The 26,904-nt window shown below is 39.4% G+C and overlaps 1 protein-coding gene across 8 annotated transcripts; it reads right to left on the bottom strand.

The window, feature by feature from the left end:
- Positions 1-668: 668 nt before the first annotated feature.
- On the bottom strand, positions 669-26,904 carry LOC119503740 (zinc finger protein 2 homolog). 8 transcript variants are annotated; one of them, XM_037795689.1, is made up of 4 exons: positions 12,322-12,530; positions 10,522-10,713; positions 8,233-8,730; positions 669-1,841 (listed from the first exon to the last, which is right to left on the bottom strand). In XM_037795689.1, the coding sequence occupies exons 2-4, from the start codon at positions 10,673-10,675 to the stop codon at positions 784-786; spliced, it is 1,710 nt and encodes a 569-aa protein (XP_037651617.1). In that variant the 5' UTR covers positions 10,676-10,713; positions 12,322-12,530; the 3' UTR covers positions 669-783. The 8 variants fall into 8 exon arrangements, 7 of the variants coding, with proteins under 7 accessions (XP_037651617.1, XP_037651616.1, XP_037651611.1 ...); XM_037795688.1 differs by lacking the exons at positions 10,522-10,713; positions 12,322-12,530 and adding an exon at positions 26,244-26,887 and having other exon boundaries at positions 8,233-8,718; XM_037795683.1 differs by lacking the exons at positions 669-1,841; positions 8,233-8,730; positions 10,522-10,713; positions 12,322-12,530 and adding exons at positions 13,275-15,878; positions 16,786-17,688; positions 26,244-26,902.

Below are 26,904 nucleotides of genomic sequence, written 5' to 3'. Positions count from 1 at the left end.
CCCCTCTATATCAGGTCCTATGGGTGATTTCTAATCATTAGTTTTCCTACAGATCAAACATGTTAATCTGTGAATTGGTTTGGACAGAGCCAGGCTAGCTGTTTCCTCCTGCTTCCAGTTTTTATGCTAAGCTAAACATGATTACAGTGATCAACCGCTGATAGTGATCAAACAGCTTGGGGACAGAATCATTCCTTTTCAAACGCTGTTTAAATAATTCTCTTTTAGTAATCAATTACTCCTCTTACAGTGTTCATGTTGGGTCTTTTCATACATGTAAACATACAGAAAAACATTTTAAAACTACGTTAGACGAACATTAATAGAATTTTGTTTTGTTTCTTACTTTACTCCTGAGATGCTTTGCCAGTAAAAAGCGAAACGGTCCGTTTCATTACTTCATGTAATAAATATACAAATGTCAGTGAGACAGTAATCTGAATGAGAAAATGATGCACAACAACAAAGATTCGGTTATAATAATCATCCGCTTATAGTGATTAATGTGACGCGGACAGACGTGATCATTATAAGCAGTTTCCACTGTACTCCTTTAAGAAACAAAAAATGAATAAGAAGTTTTGTTTGGTATCAACATTTAGACAGGATGCTGCCATATAGTAAAGTTATATTTGAAATCTGATCAACAGAAGACATGAAATCAAAACTAATTTCTCAGTGATCCTTTACTGTATTGTATGATACATTCTTACATGTTGTTCTTGTCAACCATTCAACACTCTGAGTTGAGCAGTAAGGAGAAGTTTCCTGGTTGCTTTAATGTTAAGTTGTCGCTCCGCTGCTCTCACCAGCACACTCATGTCTTTTCAACTGTGACTGCCAAGTGAAGCTTTTGTCACAATCACTGCAGCTGAACGGTTTCTCCCCGGTGTGAGCCGTCAGGTGTCTCGTCAGGTGTCCCTTCCGTGAGAAAGTCTTCCCACAAACTGGGCAGACAAAAGGTTTCACCCCCGTGTGGGTTCTCATGTGCTGAACCAAAGTATGACGCTGAGTGAAACTCATGTTACAAACTGAGCAGGAAAAAGGTTTTTCTCCTGTATGAATTCTGAAGTGTGCCACCAGATCAGAGCGCTGCCTGAAGCTTTTACTGCAAAGAGAGCAACTAAATGGTTTCTCCCCGGTGTGGACTCTCATGTGCTTCTCCAATGACCAACCATGACTGAAAGCTGTGTCACAAACTGAGCAGCTGAAAGGTTTCTCTCCTGAGTGACATCTCATGTGAGCAATCAAGTGTTCCCTCCGATTGAAACTTTTATTGCAAAATGAGCAGCTGAATGGTTTCTCTCTCGTGTGACATATCATGTGTCTTCTCAGATTTGTCTTGTGGCCAAATGTTTTTCCACACTCAGAGCAGGTAAATGATTCCTTGTCAGTATTACTTACATTATTTATCACAGAGTTTAAACCTGACTGAGGTTCTCTGGTGTCGGTCCAACCATCATCACTGACATCAGTCTCAGATGAGTCTCCTGTCTTGTCAACAGTATCTGGTTCTGGATCTGAGTTCCTGGCTGGTTCTGGTCCTCCCCAGTCCTCCCCATCAGCTTCTGTATCCATCTGTTCAGTTTGTCTTTGATGAAGCTGTGAGGACTGAGGATTCTTTTCATCTTCTTCACTTTTCACAGGGACAGGAGTGAATGGGAACTTGGTGATATCAGCCTCCTCCAGCCCTTGAAGCTGCTCTCCCTCCTGACTGGTCCAGAGTTCCTCCCGTTCCTCTTTAATGTGTGGGGGCTCTGGGTCCTCCTGGTCCAGATTGGAGCTCCACTCCTGCTGCTCAGGGGGAACCTCTTCTTTAACCACCAACAGCTGCTGGACGTCTGCTGGAAAGAGTGAAATACAGAAACACACATTATAAAACTTTACATATCAGAGATGTTACTTTTCCAGTTCATCTACATACAATAAATGCAAAAAAATACCTGTGAAATCATTATTATTTATTCTCCTTTCATGTGAACAATATACTGTATGTCCACCTGTGTCCACATACATTTAGCATTTAAGGAAACCGTATCAGAAATGTAATATATTTGCTATGCCTATACTAGAGAGTTAATAGTCCTATATTAAGATTGACATTAATCAGACTTCACAGTTCAAGTCAAGTCAGTTTTATCTTTATAACCCAATATCACAAATTTGCCTCAGGAAGAGCAACAGAGGCCGTCTCCCAGGACGGACAGAGACATGTTGTGTGTACAGAATAACCAACATAATAAAGTAGACCAACACCAAAAGAACAGTTGAATAAAGCAGGAAACACTGCGAATGATACAATTTAAAGTTATTTAGGAGATTCTTCTAATTTCAGACTATAAAAAATAGTTGTTTCCCCTCACAGTGAGACCTGAACAGAAGAGGAAAGTCAAAGAAAACCATAAACCCTCAGAACAAATATCACAGCAGAAGTACTTTTGTTATATTAGCTGCAGACTGTTGGCGCTTTAGGGGGGCTGAAGAGAGGCATGACACTTGGGAGAACGCATAAACGTCATATTTTTGGGATTTTCCTGGCAAAACAGTCCCGAGTCCTTTACATAGAAAATAGTCCACAGGCAGTTATAGGCAACCGAGAAAGTCGGAGAAGGTCTCGGTTTTTAAATTACGTTACAATTCGTACACACATTGGGAATATAAAGCGATTAATACACGTAAATTGTTACATATAGTACCTTTTAAGTATCGGACTTTAGACACTACAATTGCAAAACGTAATATCACGATACTCATGAGTATCAATATTTTCTTACACACCTACAAATATGTATAACGTAATATAATATTAGAGTTAGTATGTGCTTGTTATTATCAATTCAGATGACGGAATTGTGTATCGTGATACATCGATATATAATTTCAGACAGCAGTGTGTACATCCGGAGGGATGAGCTGATGTCCTGGACAAGAATGAAGATCAAGCCCTCTCTCAGAGGAGAAGTCAGAAACATCTGGACCAGTAGAAACATCTGGACCAGTGGAAACATCTGGACCAGTAGCGAAATGCTGCTCGCTCTGCAACCCTCCCAACGCCTCCAGCCCATCTGTAGCTGCTGCCACTTGCCCCCCCCACCCCCAGGCCTTTCCAAGCCGACCTGGAGCCGGTGCACCACCACTAGCAGATACATCCGGTTCTGGACCAGACAGCAGCAGAGAGGAGATCCTCAGATCCTCAGATCCTCCTGCACTGAGCAGCCGTCTAATTCAGGATATTTACGTTACTTGTAATAAAGTAATTTTATACTGTCAACAAGCAGTAAAACTAGTTGGCTGCTAGCTCTGTGTGTGTGTGTGTGTGTGTGTGTGTGTGTGTGTGTGTGTGTGTGTGTGTGTGTGTGTGTGTGTGTGTGGTTTAGCTAACGTTAGCTTAGCATCAACATTGTCAGTAAAGATGTTTCCAGCAGGAGAAAGAAAACCAACCTGCTTCTCTCCGCAGCTCCATGTCGGCCTTTAAAACCACATCCAGCAGCTTTCGTTGATCCATCTCCTTTTCATATCCGGATATTGTTGATCTCCAAATGTCCAATCAGATGTTCAAGAGCCGCAGTTAACAGTTAGCTCACATGCTAACACAGACACACATGCTAACTGGGTTAGAACTGCCAAGACCCGGAAACACAAACACTACTTCCGCTACACTCCTCTGGCCTTCACAATAAAAGAGCGGTTTAAAAGTCGACTGTACCCACTTTCCTTTAAAGGGACTGTTTGTAACTTCATACACGTAAAATTTTTTTAAAGAAAATGTCTGAAAACAAGTTTTTAAAGTCCAACAAAATAAATGTCTGAAGAATTTTTTTTTTAAATTGTCTAAAAAAAATTTTTTTAAAAAATGTCTGAAAAAATGTCGGAATTTAAAAAAAAAAAAATCCCAAAAAAGAAATCTCTGAAAAAAAGTTTTTTAAAAAATTGTACGAAAAAAGTAAAAAAAAAAAATCAAGAAAAATGTCTGAAAAAAAGTTTTTAAAAAGTCAGAAAAAAGTTTTTTTTTAAAAAAAGAAATGTCCGAAAATAATTTTTTTAAAGTCCAAACAAAAAATGTCTGAAAAATGTCTGAAGAATTAAAAAAAAAAAAATTATCCGAAAAAAGTTTTTTTTTAAAAGAAGTAAAAAAACAAAATTGTCCAGAAAAAAGTAAAAAAAAAAATTGTCGGAAAAAATTTTTTTAAAGAAATGTCCGAAAAAAAAGTTTTTAAAGTCCAAAAAAAAAATGTCTGAAGAATTTTTTTTTTAAATTATCTAAAAAAAACGTTTTAAAAAAATGTCGGAAAAAAAGTCGGAATTTAAAAAAAAAGAATCCCAAAAAAGGAATCTCTGAAAAAAAGTTTTTTTTTAAAAAAAATTTCCCGAAAAAAGTAAAAAAAATGTCTGAAAAAAAGTTTTTAAAAGTCAGAAAAAAAGTTTTTTTTTAAAAAATGTCCGAAAAAAAGTTTTTAAAGTCCAAAAAAAAAATTTCTGAAGAATTAAAAAAAAAAAAAATTGTCTGAAAAAACGTTTTTTGAAAAAATGGTCTGAAAAAAGTTTTTTTTTTTTTAACTGTCCGAAAAAAAGTTTTTAAGGTCCAAAAAAATAAAAAATTTCTGAAAAAAAGTTTTTAAAAAATTGTCTGAAAGAAAGTTTTTTAAAGAAATATCCGAAAAAAAAGTTTCTAAAGTCCAAAAAAAAAAAATGTCGGAAAAATGTCTGAAGAATTTTTTTTTTTAAATTGTCTAAAAAAAAGTTTTTAAAAAAATGTCTAAAAAAAAGTTTTTAAAAAGATGTCTGAAAAAATTTCGGAATTAAAAAAAAAAAAAACCCAAAAAAGAAATCTCTGAAAAAAAAGTTTTTTAAAAAATTGTACGAAAAAAGTCCAAAAAAAAATGTCTGAAGAATTAAAAAAAAAAAAATTGTCTGAAAAAAGTTTTTTTTTTAAACTGTCCGAAAAAAAGTTTTCAAGGTCCAAAAAAAAAAATTTCTGAAAAAAGGTTTTTAAAAAATTGTCCGGAAAAAAGTAAAAAAAAATGTCCAGAAAAATGTCTGAAAAAAAGTTTTTAAAAAAATTGTCTGAAAAAAAGTTTTTTAAAGAAATATCCGAAAAAAAAGTTTTTAAAGTCCAAAAAAAAAATGTCGGAAAAATGTCTGAAGAATTTTTTTTTTTAAATTGTCTAAAAAAAAGTTTTTAAAAAAATGTCTAAAAAAAAGTTTTTAAAAAGATGTCTGAAAAAATTTCGGAATTAAAAAAAAAAAAAAAACCCAAAAAAGAAATCTCTGAAAAAAAAGTTTTTTAAAAAATTGTACGAAAAAAGTCTAAAAAAAAATGTCTGAAGAATTAAAAAAAAAAAATTGTCTGAAAAAAGTTTTTTTTTTAAACTGTCCGAAAAAAAGTTTTCAAGGTCCAAAAAAAAATTTCTGAAAAAAAGTTTTTAAAAAATTGTCCGGAAAAAAGTAAAAAAAAATGTCCAGAAAAATGTCTGAAAAAAAGTTTTTAAAAAAATTGTCTGAAAAAAGGTTTTTAAAGAAATATCCGAAAAAAAAGTTTTTAAAGTCCAAAAAAAAAATGTCGGAAAAATGTCTGAAGAATTTTTTTTTTTTAAATTGTCGAAAAAAAAGTTTTTAAAAAAATGGCTAAAAAAAAGTTTTTAAAAAGATGTCTGAAAAAATTTCAGAATTTAAAAAAAAAACAAAAAACAAAAAAGAAATCTCTGAAAAAAAGTTTTTTTTAAAAATTGTCCAGAAAAAAGTAAAAAAAAATGTCCAGAAAAATGTCTGAAAAAAAGCTTTTTAAAAAATTGTCTGAAAAAAAGTTTTTTAAAGAAATATCCGAAAAAAAAGTTTTTAAAGTCCAAAAAAAAAATGTCTGAAAAATGTCTGAAGAATTAAAAAAAAAAAAAATTGTCTGAAAAAAAGTTTTTAAAAAGATGTCTGAAAAAATTTCAGAATTTTAAGAAGTGAACCACTGTCATATGACTGAAAAAACAGAGTTAAACCTGAAGTTACCTACCGTAGTACAAGGCCCATGTCTTTTTCTGCATCTCATCCCTCAGTAATGTAAAAAAACAGCGTAGATTTCATTCTTTATCTTAAAATACATAGATACATTATTTTGACATTACAGTATGTACTAGCTTAGTGTATTACATTACTGTGTAGTACATTACTAGTGGAGAGATATTAAAATGGCCAGGAAAACGTTTAACATAAAATATAAAAACTAATCTACTCAAAACCATAAAAAATTATATACAAGAGGAAAAACAGTGACACCTGGTGGGCAAAGTGAAAAGGTGCACAGGGTTGACTAAACAGAGACAACAAAAAGTATAACATTTAACAAAGGAAAACACAAACCTGCAGACAATATATAACCCATTAAATGCCTTAAGGTCTTTTTCTACACCTCTGCTCCTAAACATGCTAAATAACAGAATTAACATAAGACAATGGACGCCAGAATCTCTGCAGCTCTACGTTGGTCACATGACACAGGGCGGCCTGCCATAATACAAATGGTGCTTAAAAAGTCAAATCAAAACATCTACAAAACATATATTTTAACATTCAAAATGACAAAAAACAGCTAGATAACGTGATATTATATGCAGTAAACAATATGCATTAAATGTTAAAGCATAAACGGTTCAATTTCCAAAGAAAACTACGAAGTAGCGCTGGTTCAGTAAAACTAAAATTCTTTGAATATGCAAGCTTTAAGGCTCCTTAGAAGAAAGCTTATAAAATCACGCACATTTCTATTTTAGAGAATACCAAATGAAAAAAAGACTGTCGCCTCACAGCTAGAGGGTCGCAGCTTCAAACCCAGCTTGGGTCCCTTCTGTGTGGAGTTTGCATGTTCTGCCTGTGTCAGCGTGGATTTTCTCCGGGTTCTCCGGTTTCCTCCCACAGTCCAAAGACGTGCAGGTAATGTTCATTGTTGACTCTAAATGTCCCGTAGGTGTGAATGGTTGTCTGCCTCTATGTGTCAGCCCTGTGATAGTCTGGCGACCTATCCAGGATGTACCCCGCCTTCACCCAATGTCAGCTGGGATCAGCTTCAGCCGCACTGTGACCTCGATTGGGATAAGCGGTTACAGATAACGGATGGATGGATCATATAATGACCATATAAATCCATACTGTTGCTCATATAAGATGTTGTTGTAGGTCACACACTGAGCAGTTGAATGGTTTCTCCTCTGTGGATTTTCATATGTTTCTTTAGAGATCCACTCTCTGCAAAAGATTTCATACAAACTGAGCAGCTGAAAGGTTTCTCTCCTGTATGAGTTCTCATGTGTCTCTGTACACTTCCACTCTGCGTGAAATATTTCTTACAAACTGAGCAACTGAAAGGTTTCTCTCCTGTGTGGATTTTCATGTGTTTCTGTAAACTACAACTCTCTGCAAAAGATTTCATACAAACAGAGCAGCTGAAAGGCTTCTCTCCTGTATGAGATCTCATGTGTCTCTTCAGATGTCCCTTGAAGCTAAATATTTTCCCACACTCTGAGCAGCTTAATGGATTCTCACAAGAATTACATCTCTCATCATTGACAGGGACTTCATTAATATTCAAAGAGTCTGGTCCTCCAGAGTACTCACCATCAGCTTCTGTTTTTATCTGTTCAGTTTGACTCTGATGAAGCTGTGAGGCCTGACGACCAACACATTTATGTGTTTTGAGGCTGTTGTACCATGTTTTGTCACAAACACTGCAGCTCAATCGTTTATTCTCTCCTGAATGGATGTTCATGTGAGAAACTAAGTAGTTCTTGCGCGAGAATTGTTTACCACAAACTATGCAACTAAATTCTCCTGTGTGAGTTCTCATATGTATCTTCAGATTTGCCTTGTTGCCAAATCTTTTCCCACACCCAGCGCAGGTGAATGGTGTCTCTCTTGTGTGGATTCCCATGTGAGTCTGTAAATTTCCACTCTGTGTGAAAGATTTCTTGCAAACTGAGCAGCTGAAAGGTTTCTCTCCTGTATGGATTCTCATGTGTCTCTGTAAATTTATTCTCTGTGTAAAATATTTCTTGCAAACTGAGCAGCTGAAAGGTTTCGCTCCTGTGTGGATTCTCATGTGTTTCTGTAAATATCCACTCTGTGTAAAATATTTCTTACAGACTGAGCAGCTGAAAGGTTCCTCTCCTGTATGAGATTGCATATGTCTCTTCAGATGGTGCTTGAAGCAAAACATTTTCCCACACACAGAGCAGCTAAATGGTTTCTCACCAGCACTACATCTGGAATCACTGACAGGAACTTCATCATTATTCAGAGAGTTTAAACCTGACTGAGGTTCTCTTGTCTCCTTCCAATCATCACTGTTATCAGTCTCAGGTTCAGAAGATTCTTCAGTCTCATCTTCAGTATCTGGATCTGAATGTCTATCTGGATCTGAGTTCCTGGCTGGTTCTGTTCCTCCACAGTCCTCTCCATCAGCTTCGGTTTCCATCTGTTCAGTTAGTCTTTGATGAAGCTGTGAGGACTGAGGTTTTTCTTCATCATCTTCACTCTTCACAGGAACAGGAGTGAATGTGAACTTGATGATATCAGCCTCCTCCAGCCCTTGAAGCTGCTCTCCCTCCTGACTTGTCCAGTGATCCTCCTGTTCCTCTTTAATGTGTGGGGGCTCTGGGTCCTCCTGGTCCAGACTGGAGCTCCACTCCCGCTGCTCAGAGGGAACCTCTTCTTTAACCACCAACAGCTGCAGGACGTCTGCGGAAAGCACTGAAATATAAATTGAGGAAAACCAGGAGTTGAAGCTTCAAATGGTGATATTACAATTGTATGATTTTTTTTGCATCATTGTCAGGAAATAACTTCATTTATCATGATGTAGTAGTAGTAGCAGTAGTAGTAATAGTCATAATAGTAGTATCAGTAGTAGTGGCAGTTCTATCAGTAGTAGATACAGAAGTAGTAGCAGTATTAGTATTAGTATCAGTATTAGTACCAGTAGTAGTATCAGTGCTAGTAATATTATTATTATTATTAGTAGTATCACTCTTTTGGAGCCAGACCTGGGAGGGGAGCTTTGCAGGGAACAGCCTGACAAATCTACATGGAGCTGCCACCCTATGGGCCCAACACTTGCAGGGATAGGCATCGGGGTTGGGTACATTGTGAGCCGGGCAGCAGGCAAAGGCAGGGACATAGGTCCAAGGTATACCGACCACTGGCATCGCTGACTGGCTCTTGGCACGTGGAACGTGACTTTCTGGCGGGGAAGGAACCGGAGCTGGTGCGGGAGGTGGAGCGGTATCAACTAGATATAGTTGGGCTCACCTCCACGCATAGCTCTGGTTCTGAAACCAAAATCCTGGAGAGGGGCCGTACTCCTTTTCCATTTACAGACATTTTTCAGACTTTACCAAACATTTTTCAGGCATTTTTCCTGACTTTTTTTTCTCGTACATTTTTGGAACTTTTGATGGATATCTTTCGGGCTTGGTTTGCCCAGGGGTCTCAGGACAGGACAAGGAAAAGGCACAGCCGGGGTAAGGAGTGTGTCAAATAGACCATAAAGCAGGGGATGCTTTAGGGCGGGGCTACCTTCTGATTGACAGGTTGTTACCACGGCGTTGTCCAGTCTGTGAGTTGTCCGTGTTTTTGTCTTAGAGCTTTAACCCTTTCACAGTGTGTTTTCAGTTTATCAAAGTTAATTATAACATTTTGGTCACCCAAAAAATGTCTTATTCAGCATTCAGTTGTACTGAGCTCCACCCTCTCATGTCATTTCTGGTTGCAAAAAAACAAGATGCGACGGCCAAAATGCTGAACTTGAGGCTTCAAAATCGTAGTCCACAAACCAATGGGTGACGTCACAGTGACTATGGGCAGAAATATGTGTCACTGGAAACTGAATTTGAATAATTTAGATTTGAATTTGAATTGAACCACTTGAATAACTGCATTAAATAAATGAATTTGAATAGCATCATTTTAAATTGAATTTATTAGTTTGTAACTGAATTCCAATAAACTTGAAACTGAACATAATATTATGAAACTGTATTTGATCCTCACTCAGTTCTTAGTTTCTTCTTCTTCTTAGTAATTCAGTTTCATTTTACTGAGACACACATCCATTCGTCAAGGAAGAGCAATCGAGTGCAGATTCACAAAACTCCGGTCCATGTAGGCTACGTTATCATAGTTTGTTTATTGATTAAATCCTAAATCCAAAGTGGCACTATGACAGTTACAGTAGTTTGGAAAACAGCATTATGAGGCTGAATTTGATGAATTTACTGTTGATCAGACCACAAATGAGACAAGAATTAGCGAGCTGGAACAGCCTGCAGTCCCTCAACTTCACTCCCCGCCGCTGGAGACTACTTCGAGAGGAGACAGATCTTCAGTTAAGCTATGTCTCCCCGCCGGATCAGCAAACTCTGTGTTGCTGCCATTACTGCGGTTCGATCCAGCGCTATGAGGAAATGTACGTAAGCCAAAAAATATTCTGATTTATAAAACTATTTCATTTTATAAATCCCAAATCAAGTAGTTGTGACTTACTGTCTTCTTGGGTCAGGTGTGTTTGTCGCGGCTCGGTCATGGGACGGTAGTCAACAGCATAATCAGACAGGTGTGGTGGAGGTCTAACCTCCCTGGGAGGTCTCCGGCGTACAACTTGTGGATCGGCTCTGACATCGGTATCCTCAGGCTCCATTATCTTCAGTAGTTACTGGATCCGGCTCCAAAGACCGCCTGTAACGGAGGGAAGGTTACCTCCTGGATATTCATTGGTCTGGCTGAGTAACACTTCAGATATTACTCCGGTTAGAGAGTATGGTGGAGGCCTACACACACAGCTAGTTACGACTGACATCATCTCACCGTCTATCTGTCTCTCTCTTGACCACAAACACCAACACTCGCTAACGTGAAGCTCACAACCTACGAACTGAGTTATTCCTTAAAGGAGTTTGTTATTTGTATAACACATTTTATTTAAAAAAACATCTTAAAAACACTACGACTGTCAAAGCTAAAATGAAAACGCGTTTACGCAAATTAGTTTTAACGGCACTAATTTCTTTAATGCATTAACACAACTTGTGATTTTTAGGTTGCAGCGGCTCAGTTTTAAAGCTAGAGTGAAGATACTGGTATCATATGAAACTAGAAAACCTAATGAATACATTGGTACAAACCATGTCTGGCATGGCCGTTTTCAAAGGGGTTCCTTGACCTCTGACCTCAAGATATGTGAATGTGTGAGGGTTTTTGTCCAAAACAATGTGCGAAAAATGTCCAAAAGTTACAAAAATGTCTGAAAGAATCGCGGAAAATGTCAAGAAAATGTCCCCAAAAATTCTGAAAATAGCATCAGTCTCATCTTCAACCGCTTATCCGGGGTCGGGTTGCAGGGGAAACAAAAAGTTACAAAAATTGTCCATAAATGTCTGAAAATGTCCAAAAGAAAGGTCCGATCCTGGTATCATATGAAGCTAGAAAACCTAATTAATCCATTTGGTACCAACCATGTCATACTAGTCCATGTCCATTTTCAAATGGGCTCGATTGATATTACTGCTGCATTAATGTGTATGTTGCATTTTAACTCCTTTATATCCTGTTAGCTAATTTAATCTACAGCAATGTTTGGACACACCTGGTTCTACCTGGACAGGAAGGGGATGAAAACATGTAATCTGTCACTCAAGTACTCTACTTAAGTACAATTTAGAGATACTTTTTACATTTTCTGCTACTTTCTCTTTCTACTCAACATCTCAGAGGAAATATTGTACTTTTACTGCACTGCATTTATCTGACAGCTTTAGTTACTTTACAGATGAAGATTATTAATAAAAAACATAATCAACTAATAACTGATGATGTATTATTATAGATTAAACTACTTTAGCTGCCAAAACATTAAAGTAATGAACCAATAATATAACATATAATGTAAGTAATATGGATTATTGTATAATTACTTTTAGTTTTGGTTCTTCATGTATATTTTGATAATAATACTTTTACTCCCAACAGAGTATTTTACACTGTGGTATTAGTGCTCTTACTGAAGTAAAAGGTCTGAGTACTTTCTTCCACCTCAGTTTGTCTATGAGATGTAGTGCAGTATAAAGTAAAGTACAAGTACCTCGAATGTGTACTTGAGTACAGTAGTTGAGTAAATGTATTTATTCATTTTCACCAACAATATGAATCGCCTCCAAAAAGCTTCATAAACACAATAATCGAGTCAACACGCAGTAAAACTAGTTACTTGTTGTGTGGTTTAGCTAACGTTAGCTTAGCATCAACATTGTCAGTAAAGATGTTTCCAGCAGGAGAAAGAAAACCAACCTGCTTCTCTCCGCAGCTCCATGTCGGCCTTTACAACCACATCCAGCAGCTTTCGTTGATCCATCTCCTTTTCATATCCGGATATTGTTGATCTCCAAATGTCCAATCAGATGTTCAAGAGCCGCAGTTAACAGTTAGCTCACATGCTAACACAGACACACATGCTAACTGGGTTAGAACCGCCAAGACCCGGAAACACAAACACCACTTCCGCTAGACTCCTTTGGCCTTCACAATAAAAGAGCGGTTTAAAAGTCGATTTTACCCACTGTCCTTTAATAAGATCAGATCAGTGGTGATAAATAACTAAGTACATTTACTGTAGTATACTTGGGGGTACTACCCATTCAGAAAAATATGAACGGTAGTCAGCGGAGAGAGATAAATATTTTTTTTATCCTGTTTGAATTGCTCCATGAATCACACAGATGATGTTTGTACATTTAAAAGATAATTTTCCATGTCCAGAAAGTCTCAGTTTGTTGTAAAACTGTTGAAGTATCAGACTGTGAAAATACATCATTAGAAAGACGACACATCCAAAACTTTACTAGTTAGCTTGCTTTCCTCACTTCAGCTTTTCTTCTTCTGCACTGATTGAACAGCCAATCAGAATGATTTCTCTCATCCTCAGGCTCCGCCGCCGATTAAACGTACTGAATGGGCTGAAAAACCTCCGACATGGTCACACTAGAGCTGGCGGTGAGAGACACCCCGAAAAAACTAGACAGACGCTCACCAATGACCCCAAACTGTCCAACAGCTGACCGTCGGCTTGGTGTTTCAGGACCTTCAGATGTTCAGTATCAGTTACCACGGCGATCTACCCGGTAATAAGTGAACCACCGTCATATGACTGAAAAACCAGAGTTAAACCTGAAGTTACCTACCGTAGTACAAGGCCCAGGTCTTTTTCTGCATCTCATCCCTCAGTAATGTAAAAAAACACTGTGTAGATTTCATTCTTTATCCTAAAATACATAGATACATTATTTTGACATTACAGCTTAGTGTATTACATTACTGTGTAGTACATTACTAGTGGAGAGCTATTTAAATGGACAGGAAAATGTCTAACATAAAGTAAAAAAACTAATCTACTCAAAACCATGAAAAATTATATATAAGAGGCAAAACAGTGACACCTGGTGGGCAAAGTGAAAAGGTGCACAGGGTTGACTAAACAGAGACAACAAAAATTATAACATTTAACAAAGGAAAACACAAACCTGCAGACAATATATAACCCATTAAATGCCTTAAGGTCTTTTTCTACACCTCTGCTCCTAAACATGCTAAATAACAGAATTAACATAAGAGAATGGACGCCAGAATCTCTGCAGCTCTACGTTGGTCACATGACACAGGGCGGCCTGCCATAATACAAATTGTTCCTAAAAAGTTAAATGAAAACATATATTTTAACAGTCAAAACGACACAAAACAGCTGGGTAACATGATATTATAAGCAGTAAACAATATGCATTAAATGTTACAACATAAACGGTTAAATTTCCAAAGAAAACTAAGAACTAGCGCTGGTTCAGTAAAACTAAAATTCTTTCAAAATGGAAGCTTTAAGGCTCCTGAGAACAACAACTTCAACTGTTAGAGGTTTTAAGGTTAACAGGTGTGAATAAATACCAGCCTGACGTCAGTCAGTGATATAAAAATCCCACACATTTCTATGTCAGAGAATACCAAAAGAAAAAAAGACTTGATTTTTCCAGCAAGATTTACTCATCTTTCAGTTCAAAAAGCTGAAAAAACTAAATAAACTACAGTATGCAGATGTCTGGTAGTCATGTAACATGGTAGTTCTTGCTCATCTCGGGTTGGTTGGGATGCCTCCTCCGTCTCTGTATTGACAACTTCAATATCCTCATATGGTGTTACCTTGTGAGGCAGCTGGACTTGCAAGATCACATGAGAAGAGTGTGTTGGTCACACACTGAGCAGTTCAATGGTTTCTCCTCTATGAATTCTCATATGTTTCTTTAAATATGTTCTCTCTGCAAAAGATCTCTTACAGACTGAGCAGCTGAAAGGTTTCTCTCCTGTGTGGGTTCTCATGTGTCTCTTCAGATTTCCATTGACACCGAATTGTTTCCCACAAACTGAACAGCTGAAGGGTTTCTCTCCTGTGTGGATTCTTATGTGTTTCTTCAGATTTTCCTTCTGGAAGAATCTTTTCCCACAAAAACAGCAGCTAAATGGTTTCTCACCAGCATTACATCTCTCATCACTGACAGGAACTTCATCATTATTCAGAGAGTTTAAACCTGACTGAGGTTCTCTGGGCTCCTTCCAATCCTCACTATCATCAGTCTCAGGTTCAGAACAATCTCCAGTCTTGTCAACAGTATCTGGATCTGAGTTCCTGGCTGGTTCTGGTCCTCCACAGTCCTCTCCATCAGCTTCTGTTTTCATCTGTTCAGTTGAGCTGCTGGCTGGAGGCTCTGCCTCTCTGTTCTCCTCAGTTTCAGTTTGATGGAGCTGTGAGGGCTGACGACCAACACATTTATGGTATTTCAACTGATAATACCAAGCAAAACTTTGGTCACAAACGTTGCATCTGTAGATTTTGTGGACTTCCATGTGTTTTGTCAGATATCTTCTCCATGCAAATTCTTCACCACAAATTCGGCAACTAAACTGTGTTTGTCTTGTGTGGATCCTCATGTGTTGAACTAAAGCCTCGCTGTCGCTGAAACCTGTGTTACACACTGAACAGCGGAAAGGTTTCTCTCCGCTGTGACATGTCATATGAGAACTTAAGCTTTCATGCTTGGCAAATGTTTGACCACAAACTGAACAACCAAATGGTTTCTCTCCCGTGGGAGATTTCTTGTGTGTCAGCAGAGTGTGACCGTCTTCAGAGGAGCTGAATGGTTTCTTGTCAGTGTTACATCCTGTATCACTGACAGAGACTTCCTCAGTGTTCAGATGGTTTGGACCTGATTGAGGTTGCCTGATCTGTTTGCTAAAATCTCTGGCATCAACACAGTCATCAGTCTTGGGTTCAGTTTCAGCCTTGTCATCAGAGCAGCTGAATGGTTTATCACCAGTATTATATCCGTCATTTACAGAGACTTTTTTATTCCTCTGGTAAGTGAACCCTGGCTGATGCTTCCTGGTGTCTTTCCAAAACTCAATGTCAACACTGTCATCAGGTTCAGAAGACGAATCAGTCTTGTCATCAGTATCAGGTTCTAGATGTCTATCTGGATCAGAGTTCCTGGCTGGTTCTGGTCCTCCACAGTCCTCTCCATCAGCTTCTGTTTCCATCTGTTCAGTTTGTCTTTGATGAAGTTGTGAGGACTGGGGTTTCTCTTCATCATCATCATCTTCGCTCTTCACAGAGACAGGAGAGAATGGGAACTTGATGATATCCGCCTCCTCCAGCCCTTGAAGCTGCTCTCCCTCCTGACTGATCCAGAGCTCCTCCTGTTCCTCTTTAATGTGTGGGGGCTCTGGGTCCTCTTGGTCCAGACTGGAACTCCACTCCTGCCGCTCAGGTGGAACCTCTTCTTGACTCATCAACAGCTGCTGGAAATCTACAGGGGACAGTGAAATACAGACACATTACTACTATATAAAGTGTGGATGGGAAGGAAGTGAATACAACAACGTGTGATGTGCAAACAAGAAGAGGGTCAAAACACTGCTGTTTGGTATAAAGTAACATACAAACAATGTAGAGTGTGATACTGTGTAATAGAGATAGCCCAGTGAGCATTTTTTCCCTCGAAGAGACGTTTAAAAAACGAATATGTTCACCGATGCAAAGACGTTTAAATTCTGTTCAGTGAAGAAAAACTTTCCCTTTTGAATGTTTTTTCAACAGAAAAAAAGCACTCTGGGAATGAACAAAACAGGATCGCATCTTGCGCAAGATATATGTGTGGACTAGTGATGCGCGGATCGACTCTGACGTCATCCGAATGTGCTTGTACGCATAAATCATCCACTCGCCATGCGAGTCCCAAACCCTTATGGACATTTCGCCCCCCTCTACCAGTCCCTGTAGGCTAAGTTGCTTTTTAATTATGTTTTGTATCAACAGTTGAGTATTATTGTGTGACTTAATTTAGTACGGATTCGCCAAAGTCACAAAATAACAAACCAACTAAACGATTGAGGCAGCGGTAGACCAGCAGCCCCCATGTTCTGCGAGGTAAAATGACTGTTTTAGTCAATTGAGTCTGGTGGCTATGGCAAGAGCACAGATGGATAAAACGACTTTAGTTCCCCGTCAGAAGGGCTGTCTGTTAAGGTAAAGCAATGAAAATATTCTAAATACAGCGAACACTTAAAGTGATATCGATTTTTTTGGGTGAGTCTTTCTTTTAGGTGTCTAAATTACATTTGGTCGTATGTGGTCTGGGTGCAGAAAAAGCTGAATCAAGGTTGGATCAGAGGTTAAATATCATATTAATATTATATTATTTGAATTCCCTTTACCTCCAAGCCAAGAGAATCTTTGGTCACAAACGCTGCAGCTTTTCTCTCCTGTAGTTTTAATGTGGTCCTTCAGATTTCCACTTTCACTGAAAGCTTTACCACAAGCTGAGCAGCTGAATGGTTTCTCTACTGTGTGAGTTCTCTTGTGTCTCCTTAAATCTCCACTCTGTGAGAAAGATTCCTTACAAACTGAGCAGCTGAAAGATTTTTCTACAGTATGAGTTCTCATGTGTTTCTTCAGATCTCCACTTTTAATGAAAGCTTTACCACAAGCTGAGCAGCTGAATGGTTTCTCTACTGTGTGAGTTCTCTTGTGTTCCTGTAAATCTCGGCTCCCTGTAAAAGCTTTCTTACAAACTGAGCACCTGAATGATTTCTCTCCTGTGTGGATTCTCATGTGTTTCCCTAAACTTCCTCTCTGTGTAAAAGATTTCTTACAAACTGAGCAACTGAAAGGTTTCTCTCCTGTATGAGTTCTCATGTGTTCCCTCAGAGTTCCCTTTGTGCCAAATCTTTTACCACACTCAGAGCAGCTGAATCTACATCTCAAATCACTGACAGGGATTTTATCTGGTTGTAAATGTCTATCTGGATCTGAGTTCCTGGCTGGTTCTGGTCCTCCACAGTCCTCTCCATCAGCTTCTGTTTCCATCTGTTCAGTTTGTCTTTGATGAAACTGTGAGGACTGTGGTTCCTCTTCATCATCTTCACTCTTCACAGAGACAGGAGTGAATGGGAACTTGGTGATATCAGCCTCCTCCAGCCCTTGAAGCTGCTCTCCCTCCTGACTGGTCCAGAGTTCCTCCTGTTCCTCTTTAATGTATGGGGGCTCTTGGTCCTCCTGGTCCAGACTGGAGCTCCACTCCTCCTGCTCTTCTTTTACAACCAACAGCTGCTGGACGTCTGCAGGAAACACAGAAACACACATTGAGGAAAACCAGGAGTTTATGTCAATTCAAGCATGAAATGGTGATATTAGATTTTGATATTTTTTTTGCATCATTGCCAGGAAGTTCAGTAGTTCAATATCGCTAGCAGTAGCAGCAGTAGTAGTAGTAGTAGTAGTAGTAGTAGTAGTAGCAGTAGTAGTAGAAATAGTAGCAGCAGTACTAGTAGTAGTAGTAGTAGAAGTAGCAGTAGCACAGATGCAACCACCTAGTATTTCCCCTCCAAGCCGGCTGCCACCCACTGCCAGCCGGCTGGCATTCCCCCCCCCTCTTTGTTTCCTGACAGGGTGTGTCTAGATTCCACTATAAACACGCCCCTTTCATTCAATTGCAGGGTGTCATCATGAGATGGTGCTTCCTTCACAAGAATACATAAACCAACAGAAGTACACTGAAGAATCATGTTTTTTTTTTCTTTAGGTCATGGCTTGCACAGTTTGTTTCTCAGACTAAAAGTCTGTATTTTCGTATGCGATTTTTTAATCCGTCATCCGATAAAAAACGTTACGCTCAGAGACCCTGCACACTGAGTCCAATGCGTTTTATTATTCTATTTGTTGCGACAAAACACTAGACAGCGCTAGTACCAAACGGGGCTAATGAATGAATGACATTAGCAAGAAGCTATCGTTTAGCTGCCTGGAGCTCAATCACTGCTGTCTGATGTTTATACATCCTTTGTTTTGTGATCCTCTCTAATTACAAGCTGTTCTGCAATTTTTTGGATTGATCTTGGATGATGACAGTTGCACGGACGGTGGCTCTGATTGGTCAAACAACCCTCTTTTGCCTTTTGATGAATGCAAAAAAAAACAACACGCAGAAAATCGAACCTGTTCAGAAAACTTTAATGGCAGACGAAGGTTTTGGAGTCAGTGTGTAAACGTGACGACACAATGTTAGGTCCTATTTATTTTTAAACGTGCAACAATTTCGGAAAAAAAATACAGACTTGGTTTGCAAAGACCTTTACAGGAGTAGCTGGAACTTCAATAATGTTTGCCACCCCTCAGTTGTCAATAGTTATTATTCACTGATTTTTAACATCATGAACCCAGATTTTCACTGGTGTTCATGCTACTTTATACTTCTACCCCACAACATCTCAGAGGCAATATTGTACTTTTTACTCCACTACATATTACAATACATATCACATATTAGGCCTGCACGATATGAGGAAAATCTGCGATGTGCAATAAAGTTGTTAAATGTTTCGATGACAATATGACTTGCGATAAATAAACAAATATTGAAATGTGCATATTAGCTATACTTGTGTTATCTTTAAATTCAGAACAGGATTAGAATTGAATATTTTAAATATAATTTGGCTAAATCTTGTTTCTAGAAGCAGCAACAGTAATGTTTACAACAGCAACGATTAATAGATTAGTAGTCAACTATCAAATTGATCGCAAACTATTTTGATAATCAATTAATTGTTTTTTTAAGAAAAAAAGTCTAAATTCTCTGATTGCAGCTTCTTTAATGTGAATATTTTCTGGAGAAAATAAATAACTTTGTACTTCACTACATTTATTTGAAAACTTGGTTACTTTGCAGATTATTAATGCAAAATATAATCAAATACTAAATGATGATGTATTATTATAAAATATTACATGGCTTTGTTGAATACTCAATTTTGATTGGTCAATCTACAGTCTGTTATTTCTTTATGTATAACAGACCGTTGCTACATATAACAGACCGTTGCTACGTATAGAAGACCGGTTGCTACGTATAGCAGACCGGTTGCTACGTACAGCAGACCGTTGCTACGTACAGCAGACCGTTGCTACGTATAATAGACCGTTGCTACGTACAGCAGACCGTTGCTACGTACAGTAGACCGTTGCTACGTATAATAGACTGTTGCTAGGTACTATAGACCGTTGCTACGTACAGCAGAACGTTGCTACGTATTGATTTCTTCAGTAAGGATAATAAGCGGGATAATGTATAACTAGCGGGTCATTGTTGTGATATAAACTCCTTCAGGTCGTTGGGGTTTATTTCACAACATAGACTACTTTACCAGCTGCAACATCAAAGTGATGAACCAGTAATATAATTTATAATATTCTGCATAATGAGACTATGGAGTCCTAAATACTTTAGTAATTTGTGCGCACGAGAGTGAGTCAGGGCCTTAAAGTAAAAGGAAATAAAGAAGTACCTCGAATGTGTACTTGAGTTCAGTAGTTGAGTAAATGTATTTATTTATTAAATCATCAGTAATATGATGATCGCTTCCAAAAAGACTCATAAACACAATAATCGAGAGTCAACAAGCAGTAAAACTAGTTAGCTGCTAGCCTGTTAGCAGCTAACAGCTAGCAGGCTAGCAGCTAGCTGTGTGTGTGGTTTAGCTAACGTTAGCTTAGCATCAACATTGTCAGTAAAGATGTTTCCAGCAGGAGAAAGAAAACCAACCTGCTTCTCTCCGCAGCTCCATGTCGGCCTTTACAACCACATCCAGCAGCTTTCGTTGATCCATCTCCTTTTCATATCCGGATATTGTTGATCTCCAAATGTCCAATCAGATGTTCAAGAGCCGCAGTTAACAGTTAGCTCACATGCTAACACAGACACACATGCTAACTGGGTTCAGCCAGAAAGACCCGGAAACACAAACTCTACTTCCGCTAGACTCCTCTGGCCTTCACAATAAAAGAGCGGTTTAAAAGCCGACTTTACCCACTTTCCTTTAATAAGATCAGATCAGGGGCAATAAGTAGTTAAGTACATTTACTAAACTACTGTACTCAAGTACAATTAACTTGTACTTTAATTTCATGAAGACCTGAACTAGATCTAAACATAATGGAATTAAAGAGAGAATGGAAGTAAAGAAGTAAATATTATAGTTACTTAGAAGTGTATACAGATGGGTCCAAAGATGAAAAGGATAAAGTAGGTATGTATATATATATACCCTCAAGGAATGTTAGTATAGAGAGATGAAGTCCCGCCCCTTCCTGTGAACACCATGGGACCTTATTTCAGAAAAAATATGAACGGTAGTAAACAGGGAGAGATAAATATTTATTTGATCCTGTTTGAATTGCTCCATGAATCACACAGATGATGTTTGTAAATTTAAAAGATAATTTATCAAGTCCAGAGAGTCTCAGTTTGTAGTAAAACTGTTGAAGTATGAGACTGTGAAGATACGTCATTAGAAAGACGACAAAGCCTAAAGTGTGGTAGTGACGTCACTTTCTCTGAAGCTACGATGTCTGTGTGTTTCCTACTGGGATGAGATGTTTCGGGGCTCTGGGTCCTCCTGGTCCAGACTGGAGCTCCACTCCTGCTGCTTTTGTTCACCAACAATCATTTTTCGTTCATCTGAAGGTCAGACTGAAACACAGACAGCTGTTAAAGGAAACTTCTGTTAACTGAGCTTGATATCACTTCTTTATGTTAAAGCTGCTCTGTGGAGTTTTCATCCATTAGTAGTGACTAACATTAGTAGGAATGTTCGTGTGAGAGGGTTACAGTGCTGGAAAGTAACTCAGTACATGTACTTTGTACAGGTACTTGTACTTTATTTGAGTATTTCCATTTTTATCTTACTTTATAATACATTTATCTGACAGCTTTAGTTACTTTGCAGATTCAGATTATTAATACCAAATCTAGTAAATGATGATGTATTATTATAGATAAAACTACCCAGCAGGTCATTAAAATGAGCTCCATCTTTACCAGCTGCAACATTAAAGTGAGCACATTAGTGCATCAATAATTATAATAAAATAATATAATATATATTTTTTCTGCATAATGGGAACTTTTACTTCTTTAAACATATTTTGATGTTAATACTTTTACTTCAATTATATTTACTGTTTTTCAACCCTACTCAATGTTATTGACTTTGAATCTTGCTAGCATAATGTTAGCTTTCTGGCTCGTAGCTGAGCCAAAGGGTTCTATGAGCTGAGCGGACTAGAAGTCGTATCTAAGGTCCATCCTATTTACTGGAACAACGTTCCCATTGCATAGGAACCTTATGGGATGGTAATGATTGTTCCAGGTATTAGCAAATCCTCAGGTTTTATCAGGGAAACAGGGTTATGGCTTGTGAAAAACTTTTGATTTTGGTTGCAAAATGCATGAAAATATAAATTAACAGTGTTAATATTTTTGTCTTTGGCAAGTGACCATGGTATAAGCGGAACAATGCCCTTCATCCCGCATTATCCCCTTAAATAATCCATAAGCTTGTTCTGTATATTAATTATTAAAAAATGACAAGGAATAAATGAAAATTAAATGTTATAATGAAGTGATATTTTTCACCGGTTGTCCACATTAGGTCTGATAATCCTTTATTATATGTTGATAGAGTGTTACAACAGCAGAAGGACCTGCAGTATCTCTCTTTCACACACCGCGGGTGAAGCAGCCGGTCACTGAAGGAGCTGTTTAAGACCACACGGGGCGACAATGTGCCTTCCGTAGTCCAGCTTCGGAACATTGTAGTTTCACTACAGCAGACCACCGTCACTAACATCCGCCGCTGTCACATCATATCTATACTGTAGAGCCTAGTGAAGTGCCTATGGTGAAGAGCAGTTGGATTCTCTTAACAATGCGGTTGAGTCACGGACAGTTGATATCGACCCATCCTTTAGCCACAGGTTAGAGGCATGTCAAGATTTGTATCGACCCAAGTTGACAAACAAGTCTTCAGTGAAATGATTTCATCAAAAATGAAATAAATCCACTGGGTCTTGACATCCTCCAACAATGGAAGTAAATGTAGGTTTTTTGTGTGGTGTGTTGCAGCCAACAACAGTGCACGTATGTTGGGCTCCCTACGGCATTTGGTTGATGGGGATAAAAATCACGATGGCGGACAGCGAGGTGGTTTCAGCAGCTACTCCGTGGGCGGGGTCAACTGGCTCGAGTTAGTTCTATTGTTCCACCCAGAAACCTACAGTATATATGGCATACTATATTGTTTCACGTCAAAAGAGACACAAAGTCTGATGAGGTTTTCTGATAGATGGAGCAGGAGAAAGAGAGAGATGGTCTTTTCTGATATTTTAAGCGTCTGTAGAAACACAACGGGGACACATATATATGTTTAAAAGACATGAAAAAGTGAATTTTGCATAATACGTGACCTTTAATAATAGTAGTATTTAGAAGACAACTGTCTTTCTGGTCCTTTGTGAACTTTGTTGTGTCACTAACAGGAAGTCAACGGTTTCATATTTCTACCAACATCTCATCTAAATCTAAAAACTGGACAGCTGAAAGGCTTTTTTTTCCTGTGACAGGTCATGTGACACACTAACTTTTGCCTCTTGTACCACAAAGTGTGCAGCAAAATGGTTCTTTTACTGTGTGAATTATCATGTGCACCTTCAGATTTGTGTTGTTGGCAAATCTTTTCCGACATTGACAGAAGATATATTTCATACTTCATCATTGCTCAGAGTTTAAACATGACTGAGGTTCTTTGGTCTCCTTCCAATCATCACTGTCATCAATCTCAGGTGCAGAAGAGTCTCCAGTCCTGTCATCAGTATCTAGATACTGATGTCTATCTGGATTGGAGATCCTGGCTGGTTCTCCACAGTCCTCTCCATCAGCTTCTGTTTCTATCTGTTCAGTTTGACTCTGATGACGCTATGAAGACTGAAGAGCAATACAATGATGGTGTTTGAGGCTGGAGTACCAGGGGAATCTTCTGTCACAAATGCTGCAGCTGTATCGTTTGTCTCCTGTGTGGATGCTTATGTGTTGTCTCAGACTTCCTGCTTGTGTGAAACTTTTACCACACACTGAGCAATTAAAAGGTTTCTCTCCTGTATGAATCATCATGTGTCTCTTCAGATGTGCCTTGCGCAAAAAGCTTTTAGCACAAACTGAGCAAGTGAATGGTTTCTCTCCTGTGTGGATTTTCATGTGTGTCCGTAAAGTTTCTCTCCGTGCAAAAGAGTTCTTACAAACTGAGCAGCTGAAAGGTTTCTCTCCTTTATGAGATCTCATGTGTCTCTTCAGAGTTCCACTGAGGCCAAATCTTTTACCACACTCAGAGCAGCTAAATGGTTTCTCGCCAGCACTACATCTGGAATCAACAACAGGAATTTCATCATTTTTCAAGGAGTTTAAACCTGACTGAGGTTCTCTGGTCTCCTTCCAATCATCCGTGTGTTCAGTCTCAGGTTCAGAAGAGTCTCCAGTCTTGCCATCAGTATCTGGTTCTGGATGTCTATCGGGATCTGAGTTCCTGGCTGGTTCTGGTCCTCCACACTCCTCTCCATCAGCTTCTGTTTCCATCTGTTCAGTTTGTCTTTGATGAAGCTGTGAGGACTGAGGTTTCTCTTCGTCATGTTCACTCTTCACAGGGACAGGAGTGAATGTGAACTTGGTGGTATCAGCCTCCTCCAGCTCTTGAAGCTGCTCTCCCTCCTGACTGGTCCAGAGTTCCTCCTGTTCCTCTTTAATGTGTGGGGGCTCTGGGTCCTCCTGGTCCAGACTGGAGCTCCACTCCTGCTGCTCAGGGGGAACCTCTTCTTGACTCACCAACAGCTGCTGGACAGTATCTGGTTCTGGATGTCTATCTGGATCTGAGTTCCTGGCTGGTTCTGGTCCTCCACAGTCCTCTCTATCAGCTTCTGTTTTCATGTGTTCAGTTGAGCTGCTGGCTGGAGGCTCTGCCTCTCTGTTCTCCTCAGTTTGAGTTTGGTGAAGCTGTGAGGACTGATGACCAATACATTTATGCATTTTGACCTGATAACGCCAGGCAAATCTTCTGTTACAAACACTGCAGCTGAATCTTTTCTCTCCTGTGTGGACCGGCATGTGTTGTGTCAAATGTCCCTTTCGTGAAAATCTTTTACCACAAACTGTGCAACTAAATGGTTTCTCCCCTGTATGAATTCTCATGTGTTCCTTCAAATGTGTTTTGGTTCCAAATCTTTTATCACACTCAGAGCAGCCAAATGGTTTCTCACCACATCCGCATCTAAAATCACTGACATGAACTTCATCATTATTCAGAGAGTTTAAACCTGACTGAGGTTCTCTGGTTTCCTCCCATTCATCACTGTTATCAGTCTCAGGTTCAGAAGAGTCTCCAGTTTTGTCAACAGTATCTGGTTCTGGATGTCTATCTGGATCTGAGTTCCTGGCTGGTTCTGGTCCTCCACAGTCCTCTCCATCAGCTTCTGTTTCCATCTGTTCAGTTTGTCTTTGATGAAGCGGTGAGGACTGAGGTTTCTCTTCATCATCTTCGCTCTTCACATGGACAGGAGTGAATGTGAACTTGGTGATATCAGCCTCCTCCAGCCCTTGAAGCTGCTCTCCCTCCTGACTGGTCCAGAGTTCTTCCTGTTCCTCTTTAATGTGTGGGGGCTCTGGGTCCTCCTGGTCCAGACTGGAGCTCCACCTCTGCTGCTCAAGGAGAGCCTCTTCTTTAACCAGCAACAGCTGCTGGACGTCTGCAGGAAAAAGGAAACACACACAGAGACTTTAAGTGAAACTGTGATATCGTTATGGTGGTTGTGGTAGAGCTTAAAATGTTAAGCCAAGTTGTTTTATTTCTTTCATTCTGTTCCATTATAGATGAGGCTGGAAACAAGTTACGAGTATGAATGTAATGAGACAGACAGGACAAGTTAAATATTAGGGTTTGGTACCTTTCACATTTGAACCAATACATGTGCCCAACAGTAATTTTTTTCGGTAGTTTCACTCTGCAATTTTTTCTGCCACCGGGCAGAAAAGTTCAGGCTCGCTACCTAACGCTGGCAGCCAAAAACAACCATCTATGATCCATCGTCCGTTTGATAATCTAAACAAAAGGACATGTTTTCTTGCGGTGGCCTTTCTAAAATGAGCAGTGGTGCAGGGCTCCGGACTAACATTTTACTTTGGCTGCACTCCTGCTCCTAACTTTTTCATTTAGGTGCACCTAAAATTTCATGGCATTTCCTTTTTTTTGGTCAGTTTCCAAACACAATGGAAATCACTTAACACGTTATGTAGAAGAATGTTAATGAGAATAAAGGTGCAGATAAATGTTGTTTTTTTTAGTCAGATGAGGCCATCTCCGCTGAAGATCTTGGATCAGAAGGGTGCTGGAAGAAGGAGGTCCAAAAGTCACTAATGATGTGTGTTTGAGATGTGAAGAACGAGAAATTACACGTGTGATTGCACAAATCCACAATAAATCCTCCTCTCTGGGTTTTGGTTCTGAGATGGGACTGTAGGAACAGCCCAGGCTTGTTTTGTGCATCAAGTTGAACAACAACTGCCCGTAGGGATGTGACGTCACCTGACAACTATGCATAGCAACAGTTCGCCTCGTTAGATACCGGAGAGCTTCCAGAGATGTGACGTCATGACATTAACTACCTGTGCTGGTCGGTACCTGTCTATGAAAAGCGGAAGAATCAGTCGACATTACGCTGTTAACCCGGTTATCCTGGGCCGGTCCGGAGCTAACTAGCGTCCTCATGTCTCCGTGGTGTCCTCGGGACTGACCTGCTCTGGTCAGCTTGACTTGGGGCTTCAGCACGGCATCGAGCAGCCTCCTCTGGCGGCAGATCTCCCGCTCTGACCGCTCAGCTCTGTCTTCGTACTCCGCCACGGTTTCCTCAAACAGACCGACAATCTCCTCCGCAGCCGCCGTTAGCCGCTCGGTGAGCAGCGCTCTCAGCGCCGGGATTTCAGCCGCTTCTTCTCCTTTTTCCACCCGCAGCAGAACGTCTTCAGCGGCGGCGCCGATCCGCTCATGTACCGACACCCGCAGCAGCTGCACGGCGCACATTCTGCTCCTTTTCTGCGGACAAAGAGAGCCAGCGGGGCCGTAAACACACCAGACACCAAACGCGGAGTTCCGCGTAGACGACAGTTCGCTGCGACGAGAGCGAAGCGGCGGAAGCGAACAGCGAACCCAGCTGGACCGGAGGGCGAACAACAACAACAACAACAACAAGTACTCTGATACTGAAGAACAAGTAGTAGTAGGAGGGAAAACAACAAATTGATTGTTATGGATCTATAGTGCAACATGTGTTTGTCCATGCTACGCTGTTCAGACTCAGACTCCAACACAAACTACACAGAAGCACCAAAACCTCAAAGTTATATCTAGTGAAGCCCGTCTATTAAACAGTGTTGGCCGCGGTCGGAGGACGCGGGG

The sequence above is a fragment of the Sebastes umbrosus genome, chromosome 15 (genome assembly GCF_015220745.1).
Source record: "Sebastes umbrosus isolate fSebUmb1 chromosome 15, fSebUmb1.pri, whole genome shotgun sequence".
Classification (NCBI taxonomy): domain Eukaryota; kingdom Metazoa; phylum Chordata; class Actinopteri; order Perciformes; family Sebastidae; genus Sebastes; species Sebastes umbrosus.
This window is presented reverse-complemented; position numbering and strand designations above follow the sequence as displayed.